This window comes from Gobius niger (genome assembly GCF_951799975.1).
Source record: "Gobius niger genome assembly, chromosome: 12".
NCBI lineage: Eukaryota > Metazoa > Chordata > Actinopteri > Gobiiformes > Gobiidae > Gobius > Gobius niger.
The window spans coordinates 15,856,655-15,868,709 of record NC_136863.1 but is presented as its reverse complement, the minus strand read 5'-3'; the positions used below and the strand labels follow the sequence as shown (position 1 = coordinate 15,868,709).

The window sequence follows — 12,055 nt, the reverse complement described above, 5'->3', positions numbered from 1 at the left end:
GATAACTAGGAAATGAGGCCCTATGTCAAAAATCCTGAAATATCCCTTTAAATATTCTAGTTAATTATCTTAAGACACACATTGATGACCTGAGTCAAATATACTTGGGACTAAGGAGGGTTTCAGTTTTGTTTTTTACAGCTTTGAGGAATTTATAGACTACATTTGCTTTGTATGTCTTGTAGACAATTAAAACCACAACACTCTTTGCTACAGTGCGCCCAAAAGGGTGCGGAATGTTGTCTTGTAATGTATGTGTTTGCTCAATAATTGGATAGTCACGTCGTATAAGACAAAACTCATAAAATGCCTGACATCACAATCTGTTGGATTTTTAAAATGACCCATGTCTTGTTTCAAAAATCTGTTTTATTTAAATGCACTTCAGCTGGATATTATAACACTTGTGCTATGTTAATAGAGTGCATCATTTTGCTGTGAATGACAAACATGTTTTCTGATGATATTACCCACTAAAGTGAGTCATTTGCTGAAACATTGTCATTAGCATTGCTTCGCCTTCATACTTTCGCTGCCCCACTGTAGCTCAGTGAAGCCTCATAATAACTTATCTTTATGGACTTTTGCACTGTTAGGACCTGAAGGATGGGTTCAGCCTCACAGACTGGAGAGCAAAGCCTCCACAGCACATTTTGAGTAGAAATACAACATTCTGACACATGCAGCGACCCATGGCCGCACAGATTATTCTTCAGGGACTTGCAGCAAAAGAATCTTAGACATGAATATTTGCAAACCAGTGTTAACTTTATATCGAACCTTTTTGAAAGACTAAGGTTGTGTCCATTCTTTTGAAAACCGTGAAGGCAAATAGACTACCTTGGCTTAGAAAAAGTGAGGTGTACCTAGGCAGAGTGATTAGCAAGGAAATTATAATTAAAGCAGTACTAAGTAACTTGTTTACCTTAATAAATCCTTTCCATAGTCCCTCTGGAGGCAATAAAAGTGTTAGTGGGATAATTGGGGGGGTCTTTCATCTCCGTCTGTTTTTTCTGGCCAGAAAACCACAATTGCAACTTCGCTACCTATGGGTCGGAGGCTCCAATATGTACTAATAGAATCACAAAGAAGAAGCTAGCAGGCTAACAGGCAAAGCTAACTGCAGGCTAGCGCCACTTAAACAGTATTTACAGCCAAGTTTGAGTGAAAAAAAGAGTGTGAGCTCTCTACATGGACTCTCTACATGAACTCCATGTATTGCCCCATGTATTGACCATGGAATAACCAGAGCATAAACGCTGAAGGAAAATATTCAGGCATTCATTTCTGTATAAGGAAAAGGATGGGCAGTGCACTGTGTTTAACCAAATAATAGTGAAGATTTATTTGGACAACCGCTCTATTGGTAAATTCTTACAATTTATCAACTAATCTATAAGAGAATATGAAATGGAAGTTCTGTGCATCTGTCCTTTTGGAAACCAATGAACTTCAGAAAACATTTGACATCGTATTAAATTGGTGCACGTTTTTCAAATGCTTTCCTTGCTCTCTGTGTGCAGGTCTCTGGTGTGGCTGGCCGTGAGGAGGGCGGCCATGAGGGCTGTGTCCCAGGATTTCAGGTCAAACGCTACCAGGTGGTGCACTCGGGACCATTCCACAAAGGCCAGTCGCTGCTACAAGGTGAGTACGAAAGTAAAAAAAGCTCAAACTCTGCCTGTGTCACGGCCTCTGTGCAACATTTCGTCATATGTGGGAATGGTTGTGTTGCATAAGCACTTCCCTCTATGCTGATCTACACAGAGCTTATGCGACTGTTGGATTCTACGACACAGACGAGTCTTCTTACAGCATCTGAACAAGAAATACACATATATTCTGACTGAGGTGTCTCTAACCCATTGATTCCCCAAGCTGGAGGTTGTGAGCCCCAGTAGTATTGGTGGTCAAAGTACTGACTTTCATTATTGAGGGGGAAATTAGAGAAGAGTATTCAAAGTAGAAAGGACAAATCAGTTTAGATAAGTGGCATGAGTCAGGGGTGAGTATGAGTGTGATCATCTGCTTCCTTGTGTAAAATTGGTATGAAAAGCGCTGGGTAAAAAAAGTTGTGATTGATTTTTGATTAAATGAACTTTGCAGTTGTTACCGTTGACCCGGACGTGTGTCATCATCAGCCATGACAAGGAGCATCCAAATGTGTCCGTGCAGTTCAGAAAGGAGTTGTATACTTCCTTACCTCCTAGACCATAGGAACCACAGGATGTTCCTCACCAGCCCATAAGGAGCTAAGAACAATCCCACAAGCCACTGCGCTGCCACTTGAAGGTTTCCGAACTCGGCCGATCTCTGTACGAGGATGAAAAGATGGACAGCTTTGCTGTGTGATGTTTCATTCAATAAAAACATGAACTATGTCCTGAATATATGAAAGTATAAAATAGGTTTTGCAGCCACAGCAGCATCTGAAAGATTTATTACAGGAAATCTAAATGAACTCTCTTCTGGGTTAGGACGGTTCAGATTGTCCTGACGGGCAGAAGGAGCAACTCAAGCTCTTGTTCCTAACGGCAAAATGTTCCTCAAGGTTGACCCCATGACGTTGCCTCAAAAGTTAAGGAAAAGGAGCTGTGATGTTGCCACTTTTTATATGCAGCCAAAATTTGTGTTCACTACCCGTATGGCAACAGAAACAGGACAAACCTTTTGTCTCCACGCAGTAGACTATGCTGCTTTTAATTTGATGTCTTACGTTGTTTTGTCTTCTAACACAAAAAGTGACAACCGTAAGATGAACAGCATGATTTTTCTAACCCATATCATTAAGATGAATGACTTTTGTTTCTCTGCAGCAATCACATTTTGTAAAGAGATTGAAGATAGAAAAGGCTATATGAAAATAAAAAAACACTGCATGAGGCAAGGTTTTCTCTTGTGTTAACACTAATCTTATAAACAAGAAATACAAGCCTTTCTTTTCTTGCACCAAAACAGAAACAAGATAATTTGTCGGTGGATGAATTATTCTCCTTGATTGGTTTGTTATTTACACAGAATTTTGTTTTGTCCCTGAAGGCCGCTTTGGGCTTTCTGTTAAACTTTGAATGAATCCCGTGAGCATTTGCATGTAGCGTTGTCGCAATTATGAAACTCTGCTCAAACAACTACAGTGGCCTGGCAGAGTGAGATAATCACTGAATAATTTAAACTCCATAGTAGTTAGTTAAATCTTAAATATTATGTTCACGGAGATAAACTCATAAGCATTTATTTTGTGTGTGTATTTGTGTTGTATGTCCTAGAGTTGTTTATAATAATGTCTTAGATTTATATTCACCTTATTCCGCCCCGCCCACTTTTGCCACTTTTTGCGTTGTCTTGGCACTTAAGTTGTCCAGACACTTCCGGTCGAGCGCGAAGCTGTTCATTTTAACGGAGAACGAGGGAAAATATTCTCCGCTCAAATCTGATGTTTAGTCGATTGATTTGTGTAAAATGGACAATGTTCATTTGCACCAACATGTCGACACTGCAGCGTTTCTCTGCGCGGCCGAAAAACGGCTTTGTTTTCATGTAGTAACTGATTTTATGTGGACTTCTCCTGTCCCATGTTAACACATAGGAGAAAAGGGGCGGGCACAATTCATGGCGGTGCCCACGCGAGCCTCCGGAATAAGGTGAATTGTATATGCCTGTATACCCAGTGACAAAATCTTCAGTCTATAGCTCTTATACTATAGACCCTTTTGCTGCTTACATCATCAGTGACATCAGCTGGAGGCAGGAAGTGATCAAGAGAAAACTAGCGATTATAAGTGTAAAACTACAACTACAAAATATGGTCCCGTTGTGGCTTAAGGTGCAAGAACAAGAGGAATGACATTTGAGCCGATAAAATAAAGTTTATCGTTTATCGTTACTATGACAACAACTGCAATGGAAATAGATAGGAATGTAGCTTCCTGCCTCCAACTAAGCCTGAAATGTTTACAAACAATTAAAGGGTCTATTCACAATTCATTCAATTGTGCCCACCCCTTTTCTCCTATCAGTTAACAAAGGACTGGAGGAGTCAAGATCAAATCAGTTACTACACAAAAAACAAAAGCAATTTTAGGCCAGGCAGAGAAACGGTGCAGTGCTGACATGTTGGTGCAAGTGAACATTGGACATTTTACACAAATCAATCTACTGAACACCAGATTTTAGCAGCAAACATTTTCCCTCGGCAAAAGTGGGCGGGGCGGAATAAGGTGAATATACTCATATACTCTGTATCTTTACATATCATGGCAGGACTACCTAGACCTGCATATGGTTGAACTAAGGTGAAATAGTACAAATCTTGATGTGCTTTTTATGAAGGCTTAAGCATACACTTGTTGGTTCCTCCTCTCTTATGAACATGGGAACATTTTGTGCTACACTGGCAGATTCAAATAATCATGGGTTTATTCATAGCTATTTGTACCACTACTCACAGAGCAAATGACAGACATTTCCTTACACCTGCACCCCACAATTTTGAATCACCTAGATTGTAGTAAGTACACGTTTGAACAGGGTGTTCCTGCTGTTTTAAGTGATTTGATAATTTACTTTAACCAGTCAGTGAAGTATGACGACTTTTTTTGTTAAGTGAGTGAGTGTGACATTTGTATTAGGAACGTTGGAGATCTAACTGTGTCATCTTTAATCAGAGAATGTGAATAGCTTGTTTTATTTGGTGCAACAGAGACGAAGGATTCCTTAGTGCTACTGGGTGGAATTCTGGGTTGTAATCTCCCTGTAATTTCGTTGTTTAAATGTTTGCATCCGAACTGTACATTATTGTTAAATGTGGAGGTAGTCTTTTGTCAACGCAGTGCAATGTGCGATTCCCTACAAGTTCTTCTACTCGAGCGCACAGCAGTCTCTTTCCAATCTCTGCTCCGCAGTGCTGCCACAGTGTATCGGTGTGCTGTGTTCTTCGGGGACTGCAGGCACCGGCACTGCTCCAGTCTCAAAGGGAATCAGTGGTGATATGAGCGGGCTTCCTCATCCTGTGGGCTTTGACTCATGTCTGCTCGCTCACGCTCCACTAAAACCACAGTTCCTTCATTGGGCTGCTGGTTACGCTCTATTTTCAGGCACCAGAAGTTAACTTGTGTTAGTTCTAGCCCTGTTTTACCAGTGTGATGCAATACAAAAGAAATGCATAAAATCCAATAGTGAAATAGATTTTTGCATTGTGGGACGTCATTTAGTGTTGGATTTACAACGTATTACAACTATTTCGTCATTCTCACGATTGTTTTCGCCTTGAACAATGCAAAGACTGACTGTGACACGACCTTATTCCTCTCAAGTGCCATTTTCTTTTGGGCATTTTGAGCTCAGTGCCCTATGCTGACAGATTTTCAGATTTTGGAAGTGGTTTTCTACCTTGACAGCAGCATGTGACAAATCTGAGCATTTTCTTTCAATCTTGTGTGGTCCTTTTCTTGGTATTATTGTGTGTGATTCGGTCAGCCAGTGAAGCATTTTGTCATCTGGAGGTTCAGCGGTGCATGTAGTCGAAGACAGGACTCAGTTCTGCTTTAGTGCTCGCTGCAGGCCGACAGAGTGCTTTCATTACCTTCAATATGCTCCTGTCAGCACTAACATCTCACACCGCAGGGGGCCCGCTGCTTATGGGGCTGGACACAATCACAGACATTGGAAAAAATTACTTCAAGCGTATGTGGCTTTTATGTCAATTGTTATACCATATGCAGGCAAAGTTATTCATTTCAAAGTCCACATACTTTTACCTGTACTTTCACTAAGTGCCGGAAAATATAAGCTGCTACTTTTTCCCCACGCTTATAAAACGGCACCTAGTTTTTTGATTTTTATGGTCGTACTGAATATTGTGTCATGATGTCAATAAGAATGCACCTACATTTAGTAAGAGTGGTTCCATTTCTGATGAAAGAGCTCCTACATGAGAAAGACACCACAACAGCTCCAAATCCAAACATTTAATCGTGGAGATGATGGAGACCGGGACCGCTTGCACAGACAGGCCCGAAGAGGACGGCTCTAAACAGGGCCACACTCCCGAGGAGGAGTCGATGTGTGGGCAGTGCGTTGGTTTGACAAATAATAACATTTACAAACTTTTTAACAGACTTTTATAAATGTAAATGTACTGGTAGGCGCCGTTCTCTTGAAATATTTGACTGAAGAAAAAAGTCCAGTATTTCCAGTGCACTAATGGTGCGCTCAACTGCGCTTATAACAGCGTTGACAGCTGTGGCTTATAGACTATGTGCATAGACTGTGTGCAGTATGTAATTTTTTTTCTTTATCAATGTTGTTGGTGTGGCTTATATTCAGGTGAGCTCAGTAGTCCGGAATTTACGGTACATGAGGACGACTGTATTCTATATTCTATATATTAGAAAATTGATGCTCCAGCTCAAACCAATATAAATTAGGGTTGGCAGAACTAGCAAAAAGATGTGCATCCGTGAACAAATTAGAATGCATTTATTATTCTTTGATTGCTATGTCAATCATTTTTGTTTGTTTGTTAGTTTGTTTGTTTGTTTTTTGTATTTTTAATGTGGGTTTGTGAAAAATGTTGTAATCACATGTGCAAGTGATAGCCAAAACATTAGCCTGCAATAGTGGTAGAAACTCTCAAATTAAGGTAATGTTCTTTATTTGTTTATATTAGAGCTGTCAATCGATTAATAATAATAATTAAAAAAGTGTTAATTATTAGAGAAAAATGTATTTATTAGTTAATTTTTTTTGTTAATTATATTCATGTTTAATACTTGTCCAACATAAAACTCAAATAAAATTCAAAACATTTGATTATTGATTTGACATTTAATTAACCAAATATTCACAGTTCCATAATTATGGGAAAAGCCCAACAGTTTATAACCGGGACCTCTTCAGCCCTTTCTTGGTCGCTTGCCCAAGGCTTGATAAGTCACATTTTAGATACATTTTCTTTGGTGCTGAACATTTTTGGTCAGAATCTGCAAACTTTTAGGTTCATAAAGTTACTCTATTTTAAGGACAACATGAAAATCATTTTTGTAGAAATAGAACAATTAGACAAGTCGGTATCACTTTATTTTACAGTACCTTGATACATTGAACCTAACTTAATTTAATACAATGTAATGTGCTCTGTAACAATGTGTAATAACCTGTACCTATGGGTTATATACACAATGGAATAACTTGTATTAGTACTTTGTAGGTTCGTAATGTAATAGGACACGAGACCTTTAGGGTTAGGGCTTAAGGTTAGAATTATGTCTTATTACATTTTGTACCTACAAACTACAAATACATCCTTTATTCCATTGTGTATCTAACCCATAGGTACAAGTTATTACACATTGTTACAGAGCACATTACATTGCACTAAATTTAGTTAGGTACAATATATCAAGGGTAGTGTAAAATAGTGTTATGGACAAGTCTTTTTGATGCATAAGCAGCTCTTTTTCCCTGTTGTACCTCATCGTGTGAAAAGATTGGAGACTTCTGTGCTTTGTCTTTCAAGTCATGTGTGTGCTCAGATACAGAAATATGTTTGGTCAAAACATATGATGCAGTCAATCGCGTTTAATTTTGACAGCCCTAGTTACAGTTGTATAATGCAACAGTGTTGCACTACCTCTGTGAAATTATTCCCCAATTGAAACCTGTGATGCCATTGATATTACATTGATATAGCAGTGCACATTTTACTGGAGCCAAAACAGGATTGTGTGAACATACTGTATTGTGCATATATTGGTGGCACAGATAATTCAGCGGCATCTACTCTCCATAGAGAGCACATTGTTACCATTGCCTCTCAGTGCCATCCATTTTGTTCAATTTGAGCAAATGTGTGCTGAGTGTGAGAGTGATTCATGCGTGTGCCAGAGGCTGAGCAAGCCCGGTGTCACATGCAGATTTATGGAAATGTGTGGCGCCCGCTGCCACCTGCTGTAGACCTCCTGTGTAATTACCAGCCAGGGGAGGGGTCTGCCAGGGGGGGATACCTGTTGGCGCCGCGACCAGGGTTCAAGGACATCCGTCTTGGCTAAGGGGCAGAGCTGACAAACAGACGGAAGGAATCTGCAGATAATCAGAGTTTGTCGGTCGCCTACACTCACACTGTCACTCAGCACTGTTACTGCAGTACTAAACCTGGATCATAATTATAATCAGCCATAACCATGCAGAACTCCATCTCATACATAACCTATGAAAATTACAACCAATGACATCCTGAGCAAAACCTATTTCAGCCAACTTTATGGCATGTGATGGAAAAATACAATTTTATGGGATCAACAAGCACAGGTAGGTCCTTCACTAGGATAAAGTTGGCAAACTGCAAACTTAATGGCAGACTTCATTTTCTTTGTTATTCTGAGTTCGCAAATTATTTAAAAATGGCGGTGAATTAGATGGAGACAGAGATTTGCATCATTTTCAAAATATACGTTTTACTCTATGTGGAAAACCTTATACACCCAAGTGTGCATTGGTATAATCTGCTGCACATAAATACTAAGATGATGATTTATTGAAACTCTTCCTTCAGATTTGACCACATAGTCCACATAGACCATAACTTCTGCGAGCTGTTTGCCTTCTGTCAGTGGTAGCAATAGAGCTCAGGCACCATTATCACTGAACTGGCTGCTGGTCAGAATTAATAACTCTTCAAGAACATCAGCTATGCCACCGGACTTAACCTTTCCACTTACTCCAGTAATAGACACAAGTTCAATAATTTATGCAAACCTCTGCTTTTATGGTGAAGTGTAAAGCTTCCGGCCATGTCACATTGACAGCTGATAAAATGTCATGAAAATACGAACCATTATCAGTCTCCTGCAGTGCCCTCTGTTTGACATTATTACCGGCAAAAAACACAGAAGCGTACCAGTCTTGATTAAGCATTGCCTCAGACTAAAAGGTGTGGATGTCTGGCACATAGCTTAGAGCGTATTAAGACCTGTGCTCCGTTCTGTGTTTCCCTCGACTTCATCACACGCATAATTTAATAGTGCTTGAATTATTTTACTGGCAGACACTGGACGAATGGAAGTGCCCTCTCAACAGTGTTGTCTTTGGGACGCTATAATGCCTGGCTGGTGTTCACAGTTCAGGTGGTAAACTTTAGAGTTCCATTTGCACGTTTCTGTAATCCTGTAGTTACTGTCCCTCAATGTCACATGGAGATTTCCGTGAAATTATAGCGACTCCAGACTCCGGTACTTGTCTTTTTTGAGTTTCTTTGTAGCACCGCAGCTCTGGGCTCCTGAGCACCTTCTTAATCTCTTAACCTCCACCTGAACCAAGCACATTTCCTGCAGTTTGGCATTACCCAGGTCTAAAAAAAAAAGAAAAGCTTCTTGAGAAAAAAGGGCCAAAATATAAACAAAACGTGCCGATGAAGAAAAGCAACAATAACGCAAGTAACAAGTGACAAAGACACGACTAAAGAGTGATGAAAAAGCAACATAAAAGCCACAAAAGAGTGATGAAAAACGTGACAAAAACGTGATGAAAAGGTGATTAAAACATGATGAAAATGTGATGAAAACGTGATGAAAACATGGCGAAAATGTGACAAAAACGTGACGAAAAGTGATGAAAACGTGACAAAAACGTACGTGACAAAAACGTACGTGACAAAAACGTGATGAAAACGTGGTGGAAACATGACGAAAATGTGGTTAAAAAAATCTACAAAAACACAACAAAAAAGCGATAAAAAAAGATTAAAAAACGCTTCAATAATGTGATAAAAGACGCGGGGACAATGCGACACATTACGATCCGTTTGGCAGGTCTTAGCTTTCAAATGAGACGTTACACTGGCCAAGCTCTCCAGTCGAGAACCTTTGTGCTTGGTCAAAGTGGGGTTAAAAAAAAACTCGTAAATTCTAGACACATACATTAATTAATAAAAAGTCTAAGTATGGTTGCAAATGTATGACCCGTAACACCTGCGTTCTCTTTATCAAGTTTCTTTTTCATGGCAATACATTATATCTTTCTTATATCGTCATCTACCTTTGTGTTCACCAATCGTGGAGCATTATTGTTGGTATACTGCGCTAAAAAAAGAACGATACATCGCTTTGCTTACTGTATACTGAAAACATATCTCAAGGCATAAACAACAAGAATAGCACTGTCACAATATTTACCATATTATTAACCATGCCTGCAGGTTATTTTGAAAGATCTGTTATGAAATCCTGTACTCAGCCCTAAATCTGCCTGCAGAAGGATCGGCGCTCGCTTCACTCTTAATAAGAGCCGCAGTCGCCCCACACTCTGTTGCTCTTGCTTTCTAAATTTGGCCACTAAACCTACTCCCTCCTTCTTGACACCCGCCTCCCAGTGCCACACAGGCTCCTGCCCACACCTCCACTGTCATCTCTGATATTGGCTGCGTGGACAGGGGTGCGCACAGCGGCTTCTCCCGCCGAGGCAAGGAGCTCGCTCAGATTGTGCCACTCTCCCGGCAGTAATGGCGTGACATTAATCACCTCCCACCGCCCCAGTCAGCGGCACCTGAAGCTTCCTTTCCGGTATATTTTTAATTTGACCATAAATCAAGGTCCTGCTTTTGACAAATGAGCGTAATTACGGCATCGGCCAATACTAGCATGAACTACAGCTGAGCATTCTGTGTGGATGTTATGGTTTACAATATTTAAGGAAACGTGCAGTGTGCACAGTGTCGTATGTGCCAGGGATATTCTGTTTGTCTTGCGGTTGAAAGTGTGTAAACAGGCAGATGATGAAGAGCTATGGTGTCCCTGGTGGGAGTGCATCGCCCACGGTTAGTACCTTTATGTAGGTCAACCTGTGACTGGAGGCTGCGCGGAGATACTGGTCTGGGATGCTGGGACAAAAGTGGGATGGCTTATTGAGGAGTAAGAAATGCTGCTGATGGCAAAAAGAAATGATGAAAGACTTTACATTTTGATGAATAGCAGTCAATTTCTTTTCTTCTCCATGTGCTTCTCCAAGTGCTTCTCCATGTGATTTCCCCACCACTTAAAAAAACACGTACAATAGGGTCTCCTCTGGGGCCTGAACTGACTTTAAGATCCATTTCTGCAGACATTATATAAACAAGCGCTTCCAAAGGGCTGCACATAAAAAGATTGACATTACTAAACCAAAAAGGAACAGGAAAAAACACTAAGTAAAAACAATACATGATTAAAAAAGACAATCAAAACCAATATAACACTCAAGTGAATAAAAACAAAACAAATAATAATACATTACATTGAAATTAAGTGTCCACTGTAATTTCCTAATGGTTGCAATCCTCAGTGTCGCAGCTTTGAAATCAATGTCATAAGGGCATTTTGGTCAACGTTCAAAACATTAACTCACTTACTATGAGGTTCCCTAAGACCATACCCCTTATTGTATTTGGTTCATGAAAACTCAAATGGCCTCAATTTCTTCTCCTTTTGAAATGAAATAACCCATTTGCATAGACTTGAAAGCATTTCCCGCTTTTATAGAAGACATCATCTTTTATCCAAACATCTGGCGGTGAACTGGCGGCTCTACCTCTGACAAACGGCCCGGCCCCGAGAGGATGCCCGCTGAGGCTCTAATCACAGGGCATCAGGGCACAGGGCTGCTGTGCCAAGTCTCCATCTGAAATCCCTCTGCGATTGGCACTCCGTTTGATGTACTCCTTCCCTAGAGTTCCTTTGGTCTTCTATATCTCACAGTGGCTGTCTCGTACTCTGATCAAGCTAACTTCCGTCCTCGCTCCCCCCCAGTCACATGGCAACAGCTACCGTATTGCACCTCATGGCTAATGTAAGCTAATGTCAAACTGTTGTCAAGTGGGGCAACAGGGATAACAACACCACACTGTGCACATACTTTACAAAATATGACAACACTGGGTGATAAGCCGACAACAGTTACCCTTCAGGTCCGATACTAACCATAGTCTTCAAGCAACTGTGTCTAATTGTCTGAAACCTTCTGTGAATATGTGTGCTCATAGTGCTGCACATAAACATAACAATTTAAGAGTCTCAAGTCTGTGCTCTGT

General features: G+C 40.4%; 1 protein-coding gene across 1 annotated transcript in view; it reads left to right on the top strand.

Annotated features, from left to right (window-relative positions):
• Window positions 1-12,055, top strand: part of cdh13 (cadherin 13, H-cadherin (heart)) — a 287,039-nt gene that overhangs the window by 70,656 nt on the left and 204,328 nt on the right. The window contains exon 2 of the mRNA XM_079568318.1: window positions 1,524-1,644. Coding sequence (XP_079424444.1) covers window positions 1,524-1,644 — 121 coding nt within the window. The remainder of the gene's footprint in view (window positions 1-1,523; window positions 1,645-12,055) is intronic.